Source organism: Podarcis raffonei, chromosome 3 (assembly GCF_027172205.1).
Source record: "Podarcis raffonei isolate rPodRaf1 chromosome 3, rPodRaf1.pri, whole genome shotgun sequence".
NCBI classification, from domain to species: domain Eukaryota; kingdom Metazoa; phylum Chordata; class Lepidosauria; order Squamata; family Lacertidae; genus Podarcis; species Podarcis raffonei.
In genome coordinates, this window is record NC_070604.1 from 108,240,481 (window position 1) to 108,267,472 (window position 26,992).

At 40.0% G+C, this 26,992-nt stretch overlaps 1 protein-coding gene across 7 annotated transcripts in view; it reads left to right on the forward strand.

Annotated features, from left to right (window-relative positions):
* The window catches only part of MAP4K3 (mitogen-activated protein kinase kinase kinase kinase 3), a 70,391-nt gene that overhangs the window by 13,066 nt on the left and 30,333 nt on the right, over positions 1 to 26,992 (forward strand). For 4 of the 7 annotated variants that reach the window (XM_053383512.1, XM_053383515.1, XM_053383513.1 and 1 more), the window contains exons 4-15: positions 2,283 to 2,347; positions 5,574 to 5,629; positions 6,466 to 6,513; positions 7,714 to 7,756; positions 8,411 to 8,483; positions 9,089 to 9,220; positions 10,496 to 10,558; positions 10,644 to 10,725; positions 11,187 to 11,297; positions 14,144 to 14,219; positions 14,664 to 14,722; positions 19,190 to 19,252. In XM_053383512.1, coding sequence (XP_053239487.1) covers positions 2,283 to 2,347; positions 5,574 to 5,629; positions 6,466 to 6,513; positions 7,714 to 7,756; positions 8,411 to 8,483; positions 9,089 to 9,220; positions 10,496 to 10,558; positions 10,644 to 10,725; positions 11,187 to 11,297; positions 14,144 to 14,219; positions 14,664 to 14,722; positions 19,190 to 19,252 — 871 coding nt within the window. The remainder of the gene's footprint in view (positions 1 to 2,282; positions 2,348 to 5,573; positions 5,630 to 6,465; positions 6,514 to 7,713; positions 7,757 to 8,410; positions 8,484 to 9,088; positions 9,221 to 10,495; positions 10,559 to 10,643; positions 10,726 to 11,186; positions 11,298 to 14,143; positions 14,220 to 14,663; positions 14,723 to 19,189; positions 19,253 to 26,992) is intronic. The other 3 variants (XM_053383514.1, XM_053383518.1, XM_053383516.1) reach the window with 1 other exon arrangement.

The following is a 26,992-nucleotide window of genomic DNA, read 5'->3' on the forward strand; positions in this document are numbered from 1 at the left end:
GTTCTTGCCTCATTGCTCTACGCCATTTCCCTGGGCTTCATGGGTACTTCTCCTCCAGCACGAAGAAGGATGAAGATGGAACCTAGTCAGAGTGGAGGAGCCAGATGGAGTCTTTTGCTTTGAGAGTACAGTTGATCCTTTTAATCTGTAATCAAAGAATTAATCAGTCACGGCTGGCTAATCAATTAATGCTATCATCCCTCAGTTGAACAAATCCTTATTATACTTCTGCAGAGTACTTTTCCTGTATTGGCCAGCACTTTCTCTGTATTGCGTTAAAGACCAAGAAATTCCTCTCCAGCTGTTTCTCTTGTTAATCAGGTTGTCAGCTTTTCCTTAGGCATGGCTTCTTGGCCAGAAAAACAGAAATGTATCAAGTGAAGCTCTTCTTAGTATTCAGTTATCATTGTTGTGATGGGGTGGGGGTTGAGGGAACCCCTCTTGCCAAATTTCCAAATGCCTCTAGCTGTAGGTACAAGAGACTTGTCAGGGGTGGGGCAGAGTTGATTGTCCTAATTAACTGTCACAGCTATGCCTGTTTTATTACAGTTTAGAAATGTCTTGTTACTTAATTATGAATTACTTCATTGTTGAGATTCTTTATTGTGACCATTGGCCTATAGATATGCAGTTGACAGTGTTGCTTTGATGTATTAAGGCTGAGGTTCCGATAAAGGGTTGTATTAAATGGTGTTCTTCTGTGAACAGGTGGAGTCATCCTATTCATGGAAGAGTCTTTGTATTTTTATTAGATTTCTTATCCACCCTTCACCATATAAGGTCCCCAGACGAGTTACAATAATTTAAAAATACAATTTTAAAATCTGTTAAAGCAAATTACAGCCTAGTTAATTGGGTGGCTCCTAATGATATATATCTCAAAGGCCAGATTACCCATTCAAAGTCCAGCCACATGTGTTGGGCCAACAATGTATTGAGACAGCCCTACAGTATTCCAGATGCGGCCTGACCAAGACAGAATAGAGTGGTGCTGTTACTTCCATTGAACTGGATGCTATACTTCTGTCAATGCAGCATAGAAGAGCATTCACTTTTTGATTCTGTCTTCTGTGGCAATGGCTACCCCTCCCAGTTTGGTGTCATCTGCAAATCGGCTAAGCATCTCCTCAATTCCTTTATCCAAGTTGTTTATAAAGATGTTCCCTGAGTAGTTCCTTCTAAACTCTCATTGGAACTACTCAGAGCACATCAAGCCTAAATATGCTGCTTTGAATGTTTCCGGGACCATTTATGATTGAATTTAACCACATTTTTGACATGGCTGTTGAACCTTAGCTGAAGATATTTTTGCCTTCAGCAGTTTATTTAAAGCTGTTTCATACTTGTTTTCTTAAGACTCATTGAGTTTAATCAGGCTGGCTTTTTAGTGAAGGCTCATTGAGTTACTTCAAGTAGCATGAATTCCATTGAATTCCAACATCCTTATTCATGAAAACCATGCAATTCATAGACTCATATAATTGTACAGTTGGGAAGGGACCACAAGGATCATCTATCCACCCCCCTGCAATGCAGACTTCCCTTGTTAAGACTCTTTATGATCTGGAAGGAACTGCAGTTTCCTAAAATAGCAAGGCAAATCTTGTGTGGCTAGTTTGCAGTTTTATCAGAATGAAAGAATGTGTGCTGTTACATTTGTGGCAAATATAGTAAATTAGCCAGGAAGCTGAGATGCAGCATAATTATTTAGATGTGTCCTGCATCTTTTTTTACATTGTGCGGCATATTTAATTGTTACTGTGTCTCAACTTCTGCATTTGGACAGCATTTTGAACCATGTCGGCATGTTATGTGCTGCCTCATGTGGTTTTGTATTTATTTTAGATTTTTTTTCCTGCTTACTCTGAAGGCCGTAGATTGGTTACATCATTTTAAAACCAGAAGTGTAAGCATTGACAGTAGAAAACTAAGAAAAATCCTAATAGAATGAAATACCAACCAATTCTCCAAAGACTGGCCATTGAAATGCCACCACCAAATGGTATTGCATAATTTCCTTCAGCACCTCTTCCAAGAAGAAAATCCCATAGTTATGTAACAGTGACAAAGAACACTTCTGAATATGGATGTGGTGCCCAATTCAAAGAGGAGAGCACTCTTTGTCAGTTTTGGAGTTCACTGCAGGAGATAGATAAGGGAGAGTTGTGCAGGGCAAAAGGTGCAGGCTTTAGTGCTTATCCAAAAAGTAGGGCAAAGTTGCCATTGCTAACCATTTATTTATTGTTTATAAATATGCAAAACTAATAAAATTTGATTTTTAGACGTGATAAACTGTGGATTTGCATGGAGTTCTGTGGAGGTGGTTCATTGCAGGACATTTACCATGGTAAGTTAAAGAGAGGTGTAATTCTTCTTGGGAACTGCAGATAGGAGGTGGAAAATTAAGAGGGCTCTGTTGACTCCTATAATAATTCCAGATTGGACCTAGAAAAGTTTATTTTAAAGCCAAGAAAATATATATAATGTATGAACTATATAGCCTACAGGCACCACAAAATAACAGGCCAAGCCTCTTGACTATACAGTGGTATCTTGGTTTGCAACCGCTTTGGATTACAACCGTTTTGGATTACAACCACGCCAAATCCAGAAGTGCATGTCCCTTTTTTTTGGATTACAACCCATTTTTTTTTATTACAACCAATTTTGGGGGGGAGGCCCCACTGGCGAAAGAGCGCCTTGGGTTACAACCTGTTTTGGTTTACAACCGGACTTCCAGAACGGATTATGGTTGTAAACCAAGGTACCACTGTAATATGAATATTCATTGACTAATAACTGCTCAGTATAAGAGCCCTTCTGCCTTAATTCTTTTTCTGAATATTACCTTGTTTTGCTTTCAGCACTGGCAGTTATGAAAGCTTGTAGTTGGTTACAGTTGTAAGAAGGTAGTTATGTAAAACACTCAGGTTAAAGGAGATTAGAGGATGGATAATCCACTTCTAAACTTCCATTTTACCTTAATATATTCAACAGACACCTGTGTTTTAATAATAGTAGAATCTCTTTGCACACCACCATCCCTTAAATAAAAACTGTGAAACAAGTAAATTGACCTGAAATTCTGCACATCTTGTAACAATCCCTGTTGCTTTCTGGATATGTGATAGTGAAATATTTGCAACCTGATCCTAGGCACAATTAAGTCCTATTGCTCTCAGTGGAATTTAATATGTTTGCTTTTACATTTCGTTTCCTGCCTTTCTGTTATAATATCAAACCCAAGGCAGCTTACAGATGGCTCCCTCTAATAACAAAACTCAGTTGGCAAGTGCCAACAGAAGTGGAGCCGTAATGGGGCCTCTGAGAAACAATAGGGAAGAATTGTTATACAGTGGTACATCGGTTTAAGAACAGTCCTGTTTACGAACGATTTGGTTTATGAACTCTGCAAAACCAGAAGTATTGTCTTGGTTTGAGAACTTTACCTCGGTCTAAGAATGGAATCTGAACGGTGGGAGGGCACCGACGGTGGGAGGCCTCATTAGGGAAAGCACGCCTCGGTTTAAGAACTGTTTCAGTTTAAGAACGGACTTCCGGAACGGATTAAGTTCGTAAACCGAAGTACCACTGTACTTAGGGAACATCTCAATGAGGACTGATCATGTTTAGTAACCACCTAATTCCAAGTGTCTGTTGGAAAAGAGAAAGTGGAATGCCCTGCTTGAATGGAATAGCTATCTGTAACCCCAAACAGAAAGGAGGATATGATGCAACATTTTGTTGCCGGTTCCTCTTGTAAATAGATAAATTGCAACAAAATTTGAAAACAGTTCTAACAGGGGAACAAGTCAATTAGTGGTAAAAACAGCAAAATGAAAGTATGCTTAGGATCCCAGCATTGTTACTTATTGCTCAGCAAAGTTTATCAGACATTTAATCTTATTAGATTGAATGTTGAATAGTTGGATGTTTTGATTTTCGCTGCTAGTCAAGTATACAGCAGGGTTTGGAAAATGCCAACCAAATCTCCTTATTGAGTATAATATGCCACGTGTGTGGACTTACTAATATAACATGTACCCTGGTAACAAGCTTGTTTGGCCCACCTAGTGTGGTACAGTTTTCAGTATGCTGAAGGCAGAGTTTGCTGCCCCAAATATGCCCAGCGTCACAGAGTGCGGCCCCACTCAGAAGTCTTATTTGCACAGCATGGAAGGGATTTAACCCAGTGATGATGCTTGGTCATATTTCAGCAGAAACCTGGACACACTGCAGCATATTGTTATTGGCTAGGGTTCTGCTGGGCTGCAAAGCAGTTTCCTTGGTATTCTTGCTAATCTCCTCCCCTTATTTCTCTAGACGGCATTTTCTCCACTTGCAATAGCTGAACAAAATTCACAGGGAGGGAAAGTGGAGGGTTTCCCCTCCCGTTGAATGATAGCGTGACCTTTCTGTTACTCAAGCTGTGTCACTCTTTTATGCTCGACAAAGAAGAGAGCTCTTCTCTCCTACAGGCATATTGTGTTATTTCGTTATGCCTCGTCATTCCTGTGTTTCTCTGATTGATGGTGTCCTTGTGATGGTGCCACCTGTGTGTTAGGAAATGAGCTTATTTTACGTGTGTGGCTGAACAGATGTCTGGAGCTAATGCTTTCCTGTTACTACTGATTTTGGCTGCAAACCTGCTTTTTAAAAGAGTGAAATATTCTGCTTCTTAATTAATTTCCAAGCTGTTTCTCTCACCCAGGCCAGTGTCAACCGTTAGATATGCAAGTCGTAAAATCCAAAAGATTTTAAGCACAATCTTCTATGTATTTCCATGAGATTCTTAGACAGAATAGTTCTAACAACTTGTTCCATGTTAGCTACATCTAGAGTTCAGTTTAGATCATCTGATTATAATCTTCCACAACTCCCCCCTCCAAGAAACTGAGCTCATGGTACTCTGATCATAGTTTCTAAAGTACGTAGAACCTGAGAGTTTGGGCTGTTTAGATACACTCCCCTACTGACACACACACACACACACACCCAGATCACTCTTGGGGGCCTGAGAAAGAATAGACAAGGATTTACAGAAATAATAAAATATCCTAAAATACCAAGCAAGTTCTTTAAAAGGGAGAAACGTCGCAAAAGAAAGATATGGAAAGGAAAACAAAGGCAACTCTTGAAAGCCAAGTATAGAACAAAAAGGGGATTGTTTGCAGCTGCATTGTAAGGGTGAGTAGGGAGAAACAAAGGCCAATATATGGAGGTAGGGAGTTTCACGCTTTGGGACCCAGTACGTGAAAAACATCGTTGTTAGGTTTTTCTAATCTGGGCAAAAGGGGTAAGACACCCTCCAAACAGAATTGTGCCTTGGTCCTTTGGAGCATCACTACAAATTCCAGCCAAAATCCTTATATGTGAGCCTGCCTTGGCTTTCTGGCAAAATGTGAAGTGGTGGTATTTCTTCTGCTTCCGGGCTAGGAATATTAACTGTGTGCGTGCATGCGCACGCATGTGAGAAACGATAAGGGAACGAAATTGCAGTGAGGTGTTGAAGAGTAACAGTGAAATTGCGGTGAACATTCTAATTTTTTGTTGGGGGGGCTCTTTTCTTCTAGTAACTGGACCTCTTTCGGAGCAGCAAATTGCTTATGTTAGCAGAGAAACACTACAGGTGAATATTATTCTTATATTGTTAGCCTTTAGCATAGAAATAATCTGGAGGAAAAAAGATAAGTCGCCATCTTTTGCTGAATACTGACGGATGCGGAATTGTGCATTAATTCTAGGTATTGCTCTGATTAATAATAATAATAATAATAATAATAATAATAATAATAATTAATACCCCACCCATCTGTCTGGGTTTCCCAGCCAGATTTGCCACATATTTTTCTTGTCCAGTTCTTAGTTGCCTCCCCCACAAAGGAGTCAGTGCTGCAGCTTATGCGTTTGCCTATGTATTACATATGTGTGTGTTGGCTTAGGGTGCTGCAGAGAAACATACCTATCTTATGGCTTAGAATCTTAGGCATCAGATGTACTGCTCTGTAGCTCACGAAAAATTCTTGCGTACTTCTGATTATTTGTATTTGCTGATGAACCGCCAGTACAAGCAGCACCCAAATTCCAAACACATTTGCTCAGAAGGAAGGAACATAAGTGCGCTACCTACGATTGCAGGCTTCAGTATAGCTATGGGCTTCTGTTGTGGTTTTTGCCGTTGCCTAAATTTGAGTTATCTGAGATGCTTTTCTGAAGATGTTCACTTACTCCTTTGCCTTGAAAGGAGAGAGTGAACCTGTCTTGTTTCCGCTTCCTTCCTTATTCCTTCTGTCAGCCTTTCAAATGTAGGTTGGTCCTGCAGTGATGTGAATGAAAATACAATCAAGACACATAGCAGAGACACCATTTAGCTTTTTTTCATCTAGTTGGTTTTCCCCCTGTATAGAATAAAACATGAATTTACACAGGCAACTTTTTCTAATGGCTTTTGTTTTTTAACTATAGGGATTATATTACCTTCACAGTAGAGGAAAAATGCACAGAGACATAAAGGTAGGTGATTCTTTGAATTGTTTCATGTGGTGTATACAGTTCTCAGTTAAAATGTTAACCATGAAATAATGATTTTATGTCCCATTGGTTTTAAAAATTGGGATCATATAAATGTATTGTAGGAAGAAGGCAGAAATGTCATTTTAAAAGGTCTAGTGAAGTGCTTTGGCAGAGGTTTTGTTTCAGTTATGTTTTAATGGCTTTTCTGTTCCTGTGGGATTATATCTGTGTTGCATGTGGATGATGCAAAATACAGTTTAAATTGATGAAGACATAAAGTGGAATCTATAGAGTTCCCCTTGCACAAGCAGAAGACACTTTCCTATTTAAGGGGTGCGTGTTGCAGTCCTATGATATTCCAGAAGGCCCTCCTACCTTAGGAATAACTCTGGGGAGTGCAGAAAGGAAAGAGATCAAGAAAGCTCCACTGTGCTCATGCTTTTCCGGATCTATACCAAGGTTTGACAGTTTGAAGAAAGCCCCATCCTTCATCTCCCTGGGTTTGGAACACTGGGAGCTGAAGGTCTCTGTGAACTGATGCTGGAGGTTGCAGGGGGAGGAAGAATCACTGATTTACATTAGCGACTGAAATCACCTTGGGTGAAATCAACCTGCCATTCTTACAGGGTCTGTCAAACCTCAGGGGTGAACTGTGAAGGGGGTTTACGAACTGAAGTCGGCTTGGGCTAATGAGGATTCAAGCTGATGATTTTAGGGAAGCACCATATGTTATTTCTGTTTGAACAACATCTTGTAAAGGATATCTGTGGTTTGTTGTACCCAAAATGCTATTTTACTGGCAAAGAAGAGCCAAAGTGTATACTTTGCAGAAGTATATTTAGTTCCAGTTTAACTTAATAAAATAAAGCAATGTTGCTGTGCCATATTTCATGATGACATATATTCCAATTAGGATATCCTATTTATGGCATTGGTTCCAAATTGTCTTGATATGAGGGTGGACAGCTCTGTAATCATCACCCTGAGGGTGGGTATTGCTTGCCACCCCTCTCTTTACGTTTGCAAATATGGTTCTATAGTTGCTATCCTTTTTTAAAAAATATATGCAAGAATGGCACTATAGTTTTGTTCCATTCCTAGCATTTATATTCTGAATATTAAGTAGCATGTTCGTTGTGTCAAAACAGTTAAAAGAACATGAAGTCTAAAAAGCTGTCTGTTGCCATTTCCCCCCTCCAGGGAGCAAATATTCTTTTAACTGATAACGGCTATGTGAAATTAGGTAGGTACGTTCACTTCTATATACACTTTGCTATATGTTGTAGTACGATCATCCAGATGGTTGAGCAGCGAAGTATCGTATCATTATTTGTAGCTTTGCTTAGGAAAGCAGAAAGCGTACAGTCACAATCCAAAGAAGTTGTATGTGTGCCTGGCAAGTTTTTGCTTTGAAGTTTTTACCAGAATGATTGCAGAGATAAGCTGCTGTTCATCTTTTTCTTTTTCAAAGAAGGCTTTCCTCTTCAGCTGTCAGAACTTGCGGGGCTGGAAACTAGAAAGCTTTGTTTGTATGTGAATTTTTCACCTGCATACACTTAGAGGCTCTTTTGGATGGTGACCAGTATTTATTGTACAGTTTAAATGGAGACAATAGAAGGAAGAAACAGAAGGGTGCAGGAGCAGGCTGCAAGGTAGCCCATTCAAAATGAAAAGACTAATTGTCTTAGAAATGGGAAGGAATTGCTTAATGTGGCCTTTCTTGCACTTTGAGGATAATTGCATAGTTAGAGGGAAATATGAAACAAAGATTTAAAAGGCTTTCAAAAGTTGTTCCAACCAGTTTGTAAATATCTGGGCTGCATAAAACTCTGACTGTTCTGTTTGTTACAATAAGCATGTTAATTATTACATCACATTGCCTGCAAATCTTTTACAGCTGATTTTGGAGTAGCAGCACAAATAACAGCTACAATTGCTAAAAGGAAATCTTTCATTGGAACACCATATTGGTAATTCTCCTTTCTTTCGTAATACTTGTTGCATGGATAAAAATATAACTTGAGCTGCATTTTGTCTTGAAGTGGATGGGGAAACCTTTATGAATTGTGTAACATTTGTTTTGAGATGACAGAATCAGGATTTGTGGGTTGTCGCTCGATCAGCGTTTGGGCAGTAGGGGATTCAGCATGGATTGTGGATTCATTTTTGAAGGACTTGCAGTAGGCATGTCTTTCTCAATCTTCACACAATACTTGGGCAAAGTTATGGTTGCCAATTACCCAAAAGAAAGAGTCCTCAAAAGCAGTTGAGGGTGTGTGTGTGTATTTATAGATCTTGTAGCATGGAGATAAATGTTGTAAAATGTTAATGATACAATTAGAATAGCCAGTTGAAATGTTGGCAGGCAAAGTGGAAAAACAGCAACCTTGACCTGGCATTGGGACGCGTGAAGGTAGGAGGGCGTTTGCTGTTTTTGGCTTAATTAAAAGTGTAATGAACAACAGGGAGATTAACACTGAAATTTATTGAAAATTGCTTGGGCTGCATTGTGTTTCCAAAATTTAAGGATTAGAACTTGCTGCATATTCCAATCTAGTGTTCTCTGATTTTTTAGGATGGCCCCTGAAGTTGCTGCAGTTGAAAGGAAGGGTGGCTATAATCAGCTCTGTGACCTATGGGCTGTTGGAATAACTGCTATAGAACTAGCAGAACTTCAGCCCCCTATGTTTGACTTGCATCCTATGAGGTTGGTAAATGTATGTAAAGCTGGAAAATAGGAAAATAACTACGAGAGGATACATGTGATTTTCAGGTTTTCTTAAAAAGAACGTACTAACCACAGAATACAGAACCTGCCTGCATGTTTGCATTTTTCTGTCCATTGACAGATGGCCTGCACAGTCAGCTTTGGCAGCTGTTGGATAGAGGAAGGAAAAAGAAGGAAAGGTGTGATTCTTTCCTTTTATTTCTTCCTTATGTCTCTAGGAAAGCGCTCTGGAACAATTTCAAATATGAAAAATGTGGGCAGGGGATAGTTCTCTTACTTTAAGGCTTTATGATACAGGGTTTATGTGGTTGCCATTTCTAAAGTCTCTTTCCAAAATAGATATTCAGTTATCATAAAAGCCTGCTTAGCATGAGACAATAGAGGGATAGAAAAATGAACCTTCAGACATGGGCAGCAGTGGTGACTTCAGGTCTCTCAAGAGCTTTTGGTTTACATTCCTTTCCCCTGCACACACATGCTGTCTTCTGAGTGTGCTTCAACCCACTTCATCCGTTCAGGAGTAGATGTCCTGCAAATTACTAGTAGCATCCTTTTGACAATTCTTCCTGAGCTATCACATATAGATGTAGCCCAGGCATAGGCAAACTCAGCCCTCCAGATGTTTTGGGACTGCAATTCCCATCATCCCTGACCACTGGTCCTGTTAGCTAGGGATGATGGGAGTTGTAGTCCCAAAACATCTGGACGGCCGAGTTTGCCTATGCCTGATGTAGCCTGTGTGCTAGAGGCCTGAAGAAGAGCCATCAAGAGTGCTGCTTGTAACAGCTGAAGAGCTTTGGCTATTGCACTGCTCTCAGAAGATCACATGCCAAGGCAGCTGATGGGGGAAATGAGAGTCGTGTTTGCAAGAGCCCTACAGAAGCCATTGTATATACCCTGTGTTTCAGGTGCACAGTGTCTTTACAGAACCAAACAGTAAGGCCTTAAATAAGTATAGCTACCCCTGTCATCAAAGACACTCAACATTTTTTTTAAAACCCAAGATAGATTGCTTTTGCATTTAATTTATGATGTAAATCAGATAGCTGCCATTCTTGCCTTGTGCATTCTACTTGGATGTTATGGGCCCATTGATAGAGTAGGGTCTTTTTTGTTTTTGTTTCCTTTTTAAACAAAAAACAAAAAAAATCTTTTCCCCTACTGAAGGCATCTCAGAGTTTTTTTTCCTGGATATAAAATAATATCGATTTTGTAGTTCTTAAACAGCAAGTAACAAGTGTTCTTGCTTTTCAGAGCACTCTTTCTAATGACAAAAAGCAACTTTCAGTCTCCCAAGCTAAAGGACAAAATGAAATGGTAAATACCTTTGTTATATAGCCACACTGTATTGATTATTGTATTCACCAAATAACCTTCTAAAGCTTGCAATTACATTTTAAAGGTCAAATAGCTTCCACCATTTTGTGAAAATGGCACTTACAAAGAATCCTAAGAAAAGACCCACAGCTGAAAAACTATTACAGGTATAACTTACGTTTTATTGTTTTCCACTGTGTTAAAAGGCTGTCTGTAGTATTGTCCTTATGTGAAGAAGCCTTCCATAAGGAGGTGCCCAGGCAAATAATTCCTGGTGGGGGAAACCAGTTGGTTGGGGTGGCGTATTAGGTTATACAATATCCGGTTGGTTCAACGATTGGTGTGCTGAGGCCCTATGGAACACCTATTTTTGTTTATTTGATTTCCTCCCCTGTGCATAGAATCATATGAGCTGCTGCTTCTTTCTTTAGTCTGTGTGTTCCCATGTGGGAGTGCGCAGGAAAAGTGAGCACTTGACTGAACTTTGCCTTGATAACCTTGGGGAGACTTAAACTTTGTTTTTACTGCTGGTTTTAGGGAGCTCGCCCAACTTCTATCTATGTTAAAATTTTCAAATTCTAGTGCAAATTCCATTTGCTTTCTTTCCTGCTTCATTTTGTCTCTTTAGCATCCTTTTGTTACCCAGCCCTTGACCCGGACGCTTGCTATTGAACTGTTGGATAAAATGAATAATCCTGATCATTCCACCTATCATGATTTTGATGATGATGATCCTGAGGTGAGAATACTTTTTTCTTATAGAAGTCAGTGCGTTTGCAGTTTTGAAATAAAACATCTGAGCTATATCTGAGACACCTTCCCCATGTCAGGTAATGTGAGGATAAGGAGAGTGGTTGCGAATATCTGAATTTCTAGAACTTGTCGCATGAATGAGTGAATTGGTGAGAAAGGAATCTTGGATTGAGAGAGAGTGACTTACCCAATGAGACCGGACTCGTGCTCTTTAGCTGCTTTGCTGCACTGATTCTGCTTACTAGTTGAACTCAACAATAAATGCCAGACGATGGGCGCAATTTCTCTTGCCCTCATCCTCAGGGCCCCAGACTTAGCTGGTCTCTGAGACACCACAGAGCCCAGAGACCATGCAACAGACGCTAGCACTGCTCAGAATAGTGTGCTACAGGCTTTTTTGTAGCTCCAAGCAGTTTGTTACCGTTGTATCTCACATCATTGCATGGGGTGTGTGCTGTGGTTTATCTCCCATGTTAAGGTTTGCATAAGTATATATTGACAATGCACATTTTAGTTGTCTAAAAAAATATTGAACAAGTCAGAGATTCTGTGAACCTTGTCCACTCTTTAGACTCAAAGTAGCCAAAATCCTTTTACTGTACTGTAGGAAAACAATCTTCCAGTCCCCTAATTTGCCATGAATTCACTGAGCTGGAGCTATTTGCAGCCTAGGCATTTCTGAAGATGCTCACACTTAAATTATTACTTGTTACTACGTCATTGCTTGCGGAGCTTAGGGCACTTCCTCATCTGTTTCCACAAACTAGTTATCTGAAACAATAAGGCAGTTTCCAGGCCTCGTATTGAACTGCTGGTTTGTTTTTGATTGACTGATAAGGATGCCACTTAGCAGCATTAGAGGAAAATCTTTAGTGGCTAATTACAATGTGAAGCTGGGATACAGTCTTAGCTAGCTTAGGCTGTTTTACCCTTCAGGATGCATCCTGAAGCTTACTTGGATTTAATCCCTATAACACTGAGATAAATACATTCGGTTGCTAGAGGGGGCTGTAGTTCAGTGTCTCGTCTAAACACCTATATAGCAAAATCTTTATTTCAGGTTTTATAACTTCAGTTTTGCTGAAAGCATAACTTCTGAAATGGTTTCTACTTGTAATTCTCCACTAGCACCCCAACAGGTTTACAATGCACGCATATTGGGGGAGCTAAGTAGAGAAACTGGTGGTAAAGCAGAGCTAGCACCTGGGCAAGGTGCCTCCAGAGCAGGCTTATGCTACCCTGGTGCCCACCCCACCCCCCACAAAAAAATCAGTTTACTAGATTGTAAGTAAAGGTCCCTTTTTCAGCCGGTGGCTGTAATCTTCACTGTTGCTATGTAATAAAAAAAATTAAGGTCATATATATAGTAAATGTTCATAAATGTACCAACCAAGCACGTACGTAGATATGTGGACCACATGTCTGGAGCAGCACAGGAAGACCATCCTGAAACCATTTTGACTCCCAAACTGACCAAATGTTTTCTCTGCAAGGAGGGAGGGGCTGAGGGAACCTTCCCATTGTCTCAGGAATTGGGTAATCACCATCTCAAAGGAGTGGCCAGACTACCAGGAAAGGCAATCAGATAAGGCATTATCAGATAACCTGGCAGACGGGAAAAACAACAACATTCAAATTTCTGTTGTAGACCACCTTTTCTGTGATGTAGGTATGATGTTTGTGGGGGGTGGTCTTGGGTTACACCCCTTCTGTGATGTATGTATGATGTTTCTGGGGGTGGTCTTGAGCTCCAGGGCAAAGAATTAAAAATGTCTATATAAGGGCAGGCACACCTTTGTTCTGGGTCCTCCGTGTGAGGGGAGCACCCTGCTGCAACAGCTTTAATAAAAGATCAGGCTTACAAGCTGCTTTGCTTCTCAATATTCTTTGGTTGCCCTCTGTTATTTTCTCCTACCGATGGAGAACCTACAAAGGACTCCATAAGGGCTCTTGTGTCCCCTATAAGGGAATAAGGGCAGATTTTGTTTACAACAGCTACAATTCATAGCATGCTTGCTGCCCTGAAGCACAGGTAACAAGGAGAGAGGGAGAGGATATTAGCGACCACCATTGGCCTCGGTGTTCCCTCCTGAGACGCATTTGCCAAGCCATCCTGGTTGCTGATGAACACACACTTACAAAACTAAATAGAATGTCACTATCACCTTGTCTGTCTGCATCTATTCATGCAGTTCACTTAAAACCTACCTCGCTGTAAGAGTTTCCACCAAACAGTACGTTTGCAGTAGCAATACCTTACTAGTAAAGGTGACTTTGATGACAAAGGAGGATTCTTCCAAAAACGAAAGAAAATAGCCCTCAATTGAAAAAAGACTTGCCCAAGGCTTTCTTCAAAATTAATAGTATACCATTAGTAGCTGTGACAGGTCTAGACTCATAAGTAGAGACAATGGAGTAGACATCAGTCTGCCAAGAACTTATGTCCCTGTGGATGACAGACTTTTATATAAAGTGATAGAAACTTGGTTTCTATCTGAATGTAGTTTTCCACTGCGAGCTAGTGCTATTTTTGGAATGTGGAATCTTAATCTGAAACTCACAAGGGTCTTCTTCTCCGTTGAATTTTAAGTTATGCCTTAAAATTGCTTAAACTCACAGGATGCTTTTACACTGCTGCTTCTACAGGAGGGCATTCTGTTGTACTTCCACCTCATTTCATACTAGAAGTTTCAGTCATGATAAATATCTGTGTATATGTAGTTATTTTCAATATACAGAATTTTGGGTAAAGGTCTTTTTAAAGAATATTCACAAGAGGCATATGGAACACCTGTCTTTTCATTTGTTAAACTATGTATATATTTTCCCTAGCCTCTTCTTGTGCCTCATAGAATTCATTCGACAAGCAGAAATGTGAGGGAAGAAAAAACACGCTCTGAAATAAACTGTAAGTACATACGCAAGTTTTCAAACTTAATTGTGAATTAGTCTTCCATATCCACACATGTGGTGGTGATTTGTATTAGCTCATTACCACCCAGTCTGTGTTAGATGATCATAGATTTAAAATTTCAGTCTTGCTAGAAGTATATAGTTTCTTTACTTCCATAGCTATTGGTTGCCTTAACTGTACTGCCCATAGCTGAGCTAGATTCTTCCATGCGTCTCTGTTTCCTCAGTGCTTCATTGTATTCCCAAGGATATGAAGCATTTGAAAAACCAAATGGAAACCAAGTGCCAAGAGTTGCAAAACACACAGACATGTTAGAAAGATACAATACTGTATGTGATGCTTCCTTTCTGACTAGTTTTCCAAAGGCTTTTACCATCATTTTATGTATCTACATGCTTTGACCTCACTTCTGAATATTTCATTTATTCTCTTCGATAGTTGGCCAAGTAAAATTTGATCCACCTTTAAGAAAGGAGACAGAGCCTCATCATGAGTTTGTGAGTAACACAGTTGTATGTGTTTTGCTGCATGAAATCATGCCATATAAAAAAATGTGATTTGGAGCATAAGACTTGTAGACTCCTGTGGATATGTATGGTGTATATATCTGTGCAAGACCTCAAAATTATGATTTGCATAATATTTTTTTCCTGAAAATTTGGGATCCTTCAAAACGTAATCAGATCTGTCTTCTGATTCTTAAGCAAATATCCCACAAGTAGATATAGCTGTCTTCCTTCCTGTTTTAAGGCCATTTTGAGTACCCCTGTTTAAATGTATTTCTCTAAAGCTGTTGAGCAGCTTCCTCATAAGGTGGGACCACTGAATTTGGCAATTAGATAGAAATCTCACCCACTTTGCTTACTGCAGCAAAGGGAGACTTGTGAGTCACCATGACCCTGTAACCACAAAACACAGCAGGCCAAAGCTTACACAAGTACAACTCTTTGGCTCAGGTCACAAGTTTTATGTGGGGCAGGCTGTTATGCAGCCTCAGCTTCCTGATACATCAGACGAATGAATCAATTTAGGCTTGTTGCATGTAACTTGTGTTCTTCCTTATGTCTTCCTTTTGGGTCCCCACCATCCCGCATGCTGTGCATCACTTTGCTCTTGCACCCGCTACAGTATTGCCTCGCCTTCCAGCAGTAGTGATGAGTTCATGGGCTAGACCCAGCCTGCCAAGCCAGTTTTATTGGCCTACTGACCCATGGCAAATTTTACCCATTTTATTGGGGTGCCTTACATGGTGACACTGAGAGCTGGTCAAAATGCTCCAGGAACAAGAAGGGGCACTCATCTGTTTCCTGAACGCTGACCAAACATTGGGGATGGTTTCTTTTTTAAAAATAATAGTGGAGCTGGTTTCCTTCATGTTTCCAGAGCACTGGCCAGCGCTCAGTGGTGGTCAGCTGCTTATTGCTGCTGCCAAAAACTGCTGCGGTCACAATGGTGGCAGCTTGCTCTGCCCCTCTGCAGAAGCTGTCGCTGAATCAGCCACAAACGCCCGGTGCCACAGAGAGTGAAAGTCTGTGAGGTGGCCACACGCACTACTGGCATACCTTCCTTGAACCAAAGAAAGTTACCCACCCTCGTTCTGCAGTTTGTTTACTTAAAAAACATGGCTATTATACGCTTGATCACTGTGTGCACATCTAAGGTCAAATATCTCATTAGTATGGAAAGATGGATATTAGCAGAGGGAAGATGTTTGAAAGCAGTTTTGAGTGCAGAGAACTCAGTGGGGGAAACACAGGAGAGCCTTATGCAATGAGATGCCATTAGACAGGACCTTAATTGTAGTCAGCAAATAGAAGGCTGTACACCAGATTGCCATATGACAGAAACCCTGAGGTGTGGATACATTCCAGTGGCCAGGAGGCTAGTATATACTTCAAGGCAAAGATTAAAGTACTGAGAAAGCAGGGAATTGCATTCAGGTGGGTCCCATGCAAACTTGCTCTTGGGCATCATATATCTATGCTGTCTACCCTTGAGTCTTGTGGTTGTCCCAGTTCATTCCATCCAATTGTGCCCAGATATTTGCCTGCTCATTGTTGATTTAATTGCCATTTTTGTGTTATAGCAGAGAGTCCAACAATAGGTAGTAAATGTGGCAAGTCGTCTTAGCTCTGAACTCCCCCACAAACAAGCCCCTGTTTTAGCACAGGAGGCAGTGGAGGCAGAAATCTACTTCCTGCTGCCCTTTGCAAATGTTGCTTCCTAATGTCTTCAGTGGGTAGCACCCAACAAGAGTTGCTAGGGCACAACAATTCTGCCTGTTGCTTTCTAAACACTGGGGTAGCAGAGAGGAATTGACTCTTTCGCTCTCCTTTCCTGTTCTTCCCTTCTGTCCCTGCCTGGTGTGGGTTGAAGCTGAAGCTTTGTTTTGTACAGCAGGCAAGGAAGTAGTGTGGTCTTTTAGAAGAATGGTACTTGATGCGTGGCAGCTGCATCCTCTTCCACTGCCTCCTAACTTTTAAAGGTACCAGCAGGCATCATTTTTTAAGCTGGCAACTCTACAGATCTCTCACTCAGGATATGAGCAACAAGGCAGTGTTGGATTAGCTGCTGCATTCTCTTAAATCATGAACTCACTCTGAGGAGTGTTGATGGTCCTTAGGCCTTGTGTTTAATTATCTCTCAGGATAGAAACATGTGAAGACTTTTAGGCAGAAAAATGATAAAGACATTTCTTATTTTACTTCATCTCTATGTAATTTCACTTTTCCTTGGAGAAAATATATCTTTGGTATACTCTTTAAAGCAGCCATGCCGATACATATTGGAAAGGATCTTGATTGCTAAAATTTCCTTCCGGAAATTCATCAAGTCCTTCAGCTTTCTCAGTTTCAACATCTCTTAGGCCACTGCTCTACCATTTCCCCCCAAAAGCACCTTTATTTGGATGCCTACCAGGTTTTTCATGGTAGATTTGCACTTCTCTAATTATGTATCTTTCTGAGCAAAGGCTGGAAATTTGCTCTCAAACACAGTTTATTTCTTGATTCATGATTATACCCAATAGACCATTACTAGGCAGGTTATAAAACTATATTTTTTAAAAGATTTGTACTTCTAGAAAACAATTTACTCAATTTAGTGTTGTTTTTCTTTTCACATTGGCTTCTAATTCGCATTCCTTGCACCTATTTTAAGGACTGACTCTAAATGTGTGGACTTGTTTTGTTTTTGCATCCCCTTCCCTCTTTCTCAAGTGCTTGTTCCTATCTTGTATGTTGTTTGCGAGGCCTCCTGTGTGTTTTTCTTAGCCTCTTTGATAGTTCTACTCAACAATAACTACATGTGGTCCATGTATTCCACATTCTGACTTCCGTATTGCATGCTCTCTTATTCAAGATAGGTGCATACAAAACTGCCGTATTTCAAATGAGCCAGACCATTCCCCCTTCTAGTTCCTTATGGTCTATACTGACCTGCAGTTGATGTTGAGGGTTTATTTTTCAACCCTACCTGGAAGTCCCTGGGATTTATCCTAGGACCTTCTGCAAACAAAACATGTGCTCTATTCCTGAGCTATGGACAGATTAGAGAGACCAAAAAATAGGTTGGAAAATTACTTGTGTATGACAATTTACCTATCAGTAATTGTATGCAGTTATAAAATCTGAACCCAGAACACTGGCATGGAAGAAAAGTTTGTGTTTGGGAAACAGATTATTTGTCTTGAGACCATGAGGGACAAAACTCAGATAAAATACAATTAAAGTGCTTGTCTGGTTGTACCTCAGCTCCTGTTTTTGCCCCTCTCACTCACAAGTTTAAGTGCTGATACTGGTTGACTTTGTAAGCAGAAAGTTAAGCATGGGGACCACTCATTTCATTTGCATGTTCTCTTCTGCATTGTTATTTACCAACATTAGTCTTGCTTTATACCTTTTTTCAGTTTTCAGAGCAGCTTGCTTTCCAATCTGTCAATTGGTTTTTAAATCCAGTCTTGGAGAAGTATCTTTTAAACGCTTTGTTCTGTTGGAGATATACGTCTTCATATCTCATCTTGTTGTACCAGTGGAAGATGGAGACAGATTACTGATTAAAACTCCTATGCACACCTTTTTTTCTTTTTTTAAAAAAGGAAGCTCCAAGATCTATAATGTTGGTTGGTTGGATGCAAGTGAGACTGCTGGGATCTAAAGAGCTACCTAGGCTCAAAGAAGGGGCATGTACTAGTGGAAACTATTTTCCTTTCTGCTGCAGACTCAAAAGTAATATGAGGCATGGGGGCCCGCTGTTTAAGGAAGAGTGAGTCAACCCCCTAGTTAGGCTCACAAAACTAGTTTTGGAGTCCTTTGACTCTAGGCCACAGTGTCCTATAAAGTCAGTTTGGGGTTAAGCATTTTTATTACACACAGTTGTCAGCAACATGGGAGAACTCAATCATAGAGTTGTAGAGTTGGAAGGGGCTGCCGAGGGTCATCTAGTCCAACCCCATGCAATGCACATTGATATGCCCCAGTGTGAAACACACTTGGAACCAACTTGCATTGAAGTAAATACGCTTACAACTATGAAGTTGGTCTGGTTCCATATTTTGAACCATAAACCACCTGGCACATGGAACTGCCTGTGGGTATGCAGCTGACTGGACAGAAGACTTTGATAATCTTTGTAAGAAATAATAGTACAGGAATGATGGGAAATCTGTGGCTTGCAGCTTTCAGGGAAGAACAACAAAATATGTGTGTTTTTTTTAAAAAAATATTGGCATATAGGATAAGAAGTATAAACAAATGTACCCCTATTACCAGTCCTTGCATTTCTTAAGTCACCGTTGAACATCTAAAGGCTATACTAATCCACCTGCTATATTGTATAAAGCTTTAGACACTTTAATAAATGATAATGGCCGAGTCGGCTATCGTGCAACAATGTCCCTTTGTACTTAGATGTTTTTGAGTCTAAAAGTAATTAACCTGAGTTTCTGGTCTTTGTCTGATGAACAGCCCGTCAGTAACGATTTTTCGGACAGTTCAGAAGAAATATACTACACTGCAAGATCTAATCTGGTATTTTCATCTATTGCTTTTTCTTTGTCAGTGTTTGTTCGTCTTTTTTGTTTTTCAAAGTTAAATGTTTTGTTCAGTTGTCATGCTGCTTTTGCCATCTGTAGAATAGTCAAAAGGTCTACTAATCAAATACTTGCGTAATAATAAAGCTACTGATTTTAATTACCCAATTCAGTGTTGCATTCTTATATACTAACATTTCTCACAACAATTTTTGTAATTTCACTAAAACTATATTAAAACAAATTGCTAAGACAATTGCTAAGCTGCTGACTAGGTTAGTTTTTTTTCATAATGAGAGAAACGTGAGCACATAAATAACAAAAGGTAACAAATTTCATTGGGAAGGAAAGGATTGAAATCAGCTTGAAGAAAATGGAGTGCAGGTATTGCTTCTATATCTTATTTTCCACCTCTTCCAACATGCATTTGTTTATTTAATACTTAAAACATGAGTACAACAGTAAGCACTGAGATTTAATAATATTTGCGGATAATTGTTTTGTGTAAAGCAACTTAGTTTTCGAAACATTTTAGCCGAGAATTATTTTGTTCAGAAATCTCTTCTCCTTTGATCTTTAGCAGTAGAAACAAATTTTAGTCGTTAATATCCTTTGCCTAATACTTAAAATGTTACTTTTCTGGGTTTATTTCATAAAGAAATAAACTTTTGGCATTAACGAGGTAACATAGCAAAACTTCAGTTGTTTACTATGGACACCAGCTTCCATTTAGATGGATGTTGTCTGTTTCTTCTGCCTTGGTACACAAACCTGCCTTCAAGAATTTGTATTTGTAGCTCCAGTAATTCTTTCCCTAGTTTAATGGTGGCTTCCAGCTGGCTCTGTGAGAATAACTCTAGGCTATTGTTCTATAGCATCTCCTGAGACACTCCTGCAACATTGAACTTTAACATAATTTCTTTTAAAATATATTTATTTTTGTCCTGTCCCTGCCTATAATTTTTTGGCAAAACTTGTACTAATTGTGATCTCTCTTCAAGGGGAAACAATTTCCTTTTAATAGCAGTAAACGACATAGCATGTTGGTACATACTTTACGGTCATCTGCACTAAACATAACATGTGCTGTGCGTCATCTGTTTTCACAAACGCTATCTTTCTTATTAGGAAGTTCATTCTTGATTTTCCGCCAAAGATATTTCGGAACTGTGTGTACAGTTAAAAGAGAGATGTCAGAAGTGTGAGAACAAGCTTGTCTTTTAGATAGATAGTTGGCATATTCTGTGCCTCTGCGGATTTTAGGAAGCTTGTGGTGATTTCTACATTGGGAAGGATGGTGTCAGTGGCCTTAGCCAAGCACTGTTTTACTCCCAGAATTCTACCTACTCTGAGATTATGAGCAGATTTGGGGTATGTGTGCTTCCTGCTTCCATGAATGTGAGCAGAAGGTAACAAATGAACTTGGGAAATGCCATGTTTGTCTGAACATAGATTTTCCCTAACTCTTGTGAGAATGAACCTTCTAGAAATTGGGTTCTATTTCTCACAGTTGGAGAGGTCTCATATTTGGGCACAAATTACTCATCGCCTTCGTTACACTGTGATGAAAGTGCAAGTGGTAGTATATGAGCCTAATCCTCATTCCCAGTTGTATCCAAAGGGCAAAATAGCGGCCTGGTTTGCAAGGCATGCAAAATCAAACCCTGTCTTGGCTAGACTGCTCACAGCTGCTTTGCACCTCCGTTGGTCCTTTTTGCTGCCGTGTTGCAGGGAGGTAAGCCAAGGTTTGGCTCAGGTTGTCATTCAAACCAGGACTCAGGGTCACTCCTCATTAGCTAACTGCAAGCTGTAACCAAAACATGTACTGAAAGTGATTGTGTTTCCATCATTTATTTTTATGCTGTGACCTGCCCTGAGATTTACAGATGAAGGGCAGTATACAAATTATATATTATATTATATTATATTATATTATATTATATTATATTATATTATATTATATTATATTAATTTTTATTTTATTTTATTTTATTTTATTTATTTTATTTGCTGCATGTCTGCTTGAAAGTAGTCTTTACAGAATGGAGTGTGATTTGTGTCATGTCATCCAATGTCTGTGGCCTTCCGGAGATAACTTAAGACAGGGAGTGATTAACCGAGACCCCTGAGAAGAGCAATCTGAACCTCCCCCCCTGGGGGGGCGTGGAGAAAGTGGGAGAGAGAAAAGGGGTTACCCACTACTGCCTTGTGGCTTCTTGCAAATTGTTCTTGGGGGAATGTGGCCTTTGACAGAAAAAAAATAATTCTTTAAAGAATGGTCGTTCAGTGCAATTGATACGTCTTTATCACCTGAAAATTGAAACCATTTAATCCAAAACGTATAGCGTCACTTCAGAGATCATTTCTAAAACATCATGCTTGATGCTAGCAAATGCATCTCATTTTACTCTTTTCTATCCAAGCAACGTTCCTGGTTCTGAAGCAAAAACATGTCTTGTCAAACATGCTTACCACTTATGCCTAGTCTTTTGTTGGAAGGTTACGTGGGACGACTCGGTTAGAATTAATTTGTTTCACGGCTCAGTCCTGCAAGCGGTAGATTTGACAGAATCGTCTGACCACCTCATTCAGTATTCTCATATTACTTATGTGAAATTCAAACTGCTAACAAGCTGCTTGCTCTTGCCTTCAGACCCCAGATCTGCAATATGGGGGCAATTCATACTGGCATACCTTGTTGTAAGGATTATATTAATATATGGGAAGCACACTGAACTCCCTAATGCATCACATGTGCATATACTAGGTATAATAATAGTAGTATGATTTTGAATTCCTTAACAATAATTACCTAGTTGACACACTTCCTGAAAAGTAGTATTTCATTTTCTGTGTTTACAACATTTGCCAATTGTAAAACTAACATGCACAATATATACAATGTATTATCTATCTAGCTTTCTATATATAAAAAAATAAAAGACAAGTGTGTCTCCTTTATCCACAAATAGTGGTCATTTAGACCTTAGACACCGACTGCACAAACATCCACCCTCGAGCGCTAAAGTTCCATTCTGTCCAGTGGTTCAACCAGTGCAAAAACATTAAAATTTGAATATGAACAATCACTTTAAGGACAACATTGTCTGGTATAGGTATTTGCAATATTTAGCCACTTCTGATTACCTTGGCTTGTCCAAAGTTTTGTTGCCAATACTGTAATGAACAGCACTACTATCCAAAGAGTATCAGTGGAATTATCAGAATCGAGTGTGATTCACTGTTCACTTGGATATGGTTAAATATCCCACGGTTTTGTTTAGAGTTGAACTTAGTTATTCTGTTTATGTTGGATAGCTATTTCTGTTTGATGGACCTTCTTGCACAGTATCTACATGAAAACTGCTAAATTGCCATGTGTGCACATGTGTCTTTCGTCTCCAGAGATACATGGCTTGAGCATTCAAAATCTTGCGTTAGGAACACTCTGTGCAAACTAAGATGGAGGTGTTTTATTTTTGTCTCTATCACCTTCATTTTGCAAGCTTTATTTTCCCACAGAAATACGCTAGGACAGTACACAAATGAATTTCTTTCCCAGTGTTTTGCTGTAACTGTATCCAGGATGAAATGCAGGTTATTTTTAAAAGCATCTAGTAATAGTAGATTAGAAAGAGACATGATCATATTTTAGCCTATTGATGCTAACAGACAGTAGAGTAGTAACCTGGCTATAAACAAAGGTTTAGACCATTAAATAATACAAACATAAACCACACTGACAGGTGTCACTTTTCATAAAAATGTTCCTGTGAGATTTCTAACGTACGGTGGCAGATGAAGGATCTTTTTACTTTTTTGTAGCGGTTTGCTTATTTTCTCTTATTAATTTCTCTGTCACTGCAGTAGAATACATATTGTCGTGGATTTGTGCTTTGCAAATTGAGAGTGGCATCTTGCCTCTGCCCAGCCATAAGAGCTCTAGTTTCTATGTTTATGCAACTGCTACAGCTTCCCTCTTTCCCACAAAAAAACCACCAAATCCTATATAAGGGCCCTCAAATATTTCACTAGTGTTTCTCTGATTTGTGGCTACCATATGCCATTTCAAGGAAGCATCTAAAGCATGGTTTCTTCGTTGGGAACCCCTGGTGACACAAACTCAAGCATTTGCTCCTGTTAAAGTTCCAGTCACGTAAAAAATCATGGATGCTTAGCTTAATGCTATTTAAGTGGTTGTATAGAAACTGCTGAGACTGCAAATCGAAATTTATTTGTTGATTTAGAGTACTTATGGATCATCCTGCCTTCAAGGAGCTCAAGGAGATACACAAGAACCACAGCAACAAAATACATCAATAAAAGCATATACAAGCTAAATATTTAAATAACATAGGAGACAGATATAGCTCTAGGGGAGTTAGGGCCCTACCACAGAGAAGGCCTTCATGAATCCTGTTGGGCACGATGAGCAGAACCCCCTCCCCAGCTGATATTAAGGATCAAATGGGCTGGTATGAGAGGTGCTGTTTCTGCATATATTTGGGCCATTTGGTTTTGCAAACCATCACTTAACACACTGAAACGAGCCCAGTAGAGCACAGGCATCCAGTGCAGAGATTTTAGGATTTTAGGATCTCATTGCTCTAGTCCATAACCTGACAGCCACATTCTGCACAAGTTGCAGCTTCCATACCATTTTCAAGGACAACCCTAAAGCCCATTGCAGTAATCAAAGGTCACTAGAGCATGAATTACTGATAGCAGGCTGGCTTGGTCCATGAATGTCCATAGCTTGTAAACCAACTGTAAATGGAGGTAGGCTCTCCTAGCCACTAACACCACCTGAGCTTCTAAGGACAATAATGGATCAGAAAGGACCACCAAGCTACATAGCTGTTCCACAGGGCAACTGCTGCCCTTTCTCCTAGGCCAATTCCTAGATCAGAGACTTGACTAGGCACAGTACTTTTCAGGATTCTATTGTATTTTATTGGCCAACATCTGGTCTGTCACTGCCTCTAAGCATCCATCCATCTTATCTAGCACCTCTCCCAATTCTGGTGGAGTGGAAAGATAGAACTGAGTGTTGTCATACTGATGACGATTTGCTACAAATCCCTGGATGATTCCTCCCAAGAGTTTTATTACAGATATTAAATAACATGGGAGACCGAAGGGAATCGTTCAGCACTATTGCCAAGAGGCCAAACACACATCTCCCAACATGACCCTGAAGGTAGGAGTTGAACCACTGTAGCACAGTAGTACCTCCAATCCATAGAACCAGTTCAGGAAGATACTGTGATCTATAGTATTAAAAGCTGCCAAGATGTTGAGAAAAATCAATAGGATAGTGCTCCCCCTTTCTATAATCAGTTGGTAGCAAAGACAGATTTGTTGAAAAACCAGATTAAAATAGATCCAGAACTCAGCCATATCCAGATTCACCTGCACTCATCCCCTTCTTGAGCACCTTTCTCAAAAAAGGGATATTTGCAACAGTTGTTTGATATCTCATGGTCCAGAGTGGTCTCCTTCAGGAGGAGGCAATCTTTTGCTTCTTCTGAAGTGGCTCTCACAGTGAAGTATTTAGCACTCTGTAGTCCACCCAGTCATTCCCTCTCAGATACACAAGGGGGTCGAAAGGGCCTTTGTCCGCCAAACTCCTGCAAAGTGCCCTCTCCACATCCTCGGACCACGCTCACTCATACTAATCCCACGACATGCACCTAGACAGTACTCTGGGAATCTCACCAGGATTCGCCTTAACTGCGGCTTCAAGTTCAGAGTGAATGTGAGCGATTTTTGCCCTCAAACTATTTTTGATTCAATTTTCCCTTCTTACCCACATGCCTCAGATCCAAAAACATTTCTGAAATTGCCACGTTCTGCATCACTCTAGAAGAAGTCCTTTTGGAGTCACTCTCACTTCCTCCATAGTTTAACCCAGCATCCTCGTTAACATTCTTGTCCTTTATCCATCTCACCCCTTGCCTCCAAGTAAACAGTCATTTATCACCAAGCTTTGTTTTCCAAACGTCTTAATTTTCTCTTTGCTTAGAAAAAGAAAGCAGATCATATTCATAAATGTTCCTTGATAAAATGCTTTACTGGCCACTAAAAATGATGGCGCATGTTGCTTTGGCATGATGCATGGCTGTGCTGGCTAGTAGTGGTAGTCCAAGACGTCTGGAAGACACAAGGTTTTCTATAGTTGGTAATATATGGGTGGGTGGGTGGGTGGATTTGAGACTATATTATATAAGACATAGGTGGTGGGATTCATAAAGGTAAGGGAATTACGGTAATCGAAAGGAGCGGAATCACATTAATCTAACATTGGCTGAGGTTACTCAGATAGTTGCTTATTTTCTTGACATCTGATGGGATAATGTTCCACAGGGTGGGCACAACTACTGAGAAGGCCCTCTGCCTGGTTCCTTGCAACTTCACTTCTTGCACTGAGGGAACCAGCAGAAGGCCCTCAGGGCTGGATCTCAGTGTCCGGGCTGAATGATGGGGGTAGCGATGCTCCTTCAGGTACACAGGGCCAAAGCCGCTTAGGCTGAATGTGTCCAAGTTAAATGTGCTTAAAGTTGTGGGCTTACTGTATACTACAAAAAAGCTATGTTGGACTAAAGCAGATATCATAGCTCCAATAACAATCCAGTTTTTCCTCTAACCCCATGCCTCCTGGTTTGAATCATCCAGAAAGAATTCTAGCTGACTCAAAAAAGCTTTATTGCTGTTTTAGGACCATTTTCAAAGGAGTGTTGGAATTTTCCAAAAATAGAAGTGGCAGCCTACTGTAGCCTGCCTCTTTCTTTGTGTAGTTTATATGGTGGGTTTCTTTCTGAGAAAAGTTTATTTATTTGACATGTAGAGGTTTGGCAGGTAGAGCCTCCAGCAGATGATGACATTGTCCCTGCTGTGAAATAAGTGGTAGCACATTGACCTTGGTCTACTAAACCACTTATTAAAATCATTAGGACTCCTAAGCATTTTCCCCACACGAAAGTTGTGGCTTCCAGGATCCTGAAGATATGTTTCTGTACTGCAAAGCTAGGATCCCTAGTTCATATTCATTTGCATCCATGGAGATTTCAGAGCCCTTGCACTTTATCTATTTTGAATTATGGTTGTTGGATAGTCGTACAAGGTGATCTCTTTACATTAAAATATGTTGGGTTGCGTACAATAATAGCCTTTCAGAGACTTTAAGGTTATGTGATCAAGCCACCATTGCTCGTGGCATGTATGTTCATCTTTCCCTGCACAGATTTTGTGCATTTTGGGAGTAGCAATTCAAAGTAGGAGGAGATGAACTGTGGACCCTGATGACTCTCATAAATCTAAAGAGCTGTTTGATTGGATCCTAATTTCATTGAGCAGAGTTTGTCTCATAGAAATGGCTTTCATGCCTCCCTCCCCCCTTGAAAATCTCTTTCTGGGGATTTCTGTACTACCAGGAACAGCCTGCTGGGAATCTCAAGTGAGATATCCGTGCAGTGGAAGTTGCTTCCAGTACCAGTCACCACACAGAAGCTGCCTAAGGTCCAAATAGTTTACTGTTGCAGAAGATAAGGCTCGGTAAAACAGTTCTGTACTTGGATATATACAGCTTGTAGGCTTTTGCAGATACAGATATATGCAGATGCATACATTTACAAAGTAGCTCTGTTGCTCCAAATAAATTCCAGCCACTGGGCAAATAACACCAGCAGACTGACGACTCACAGACTAACTGAGCTGACATACCTTAATCACAGATATA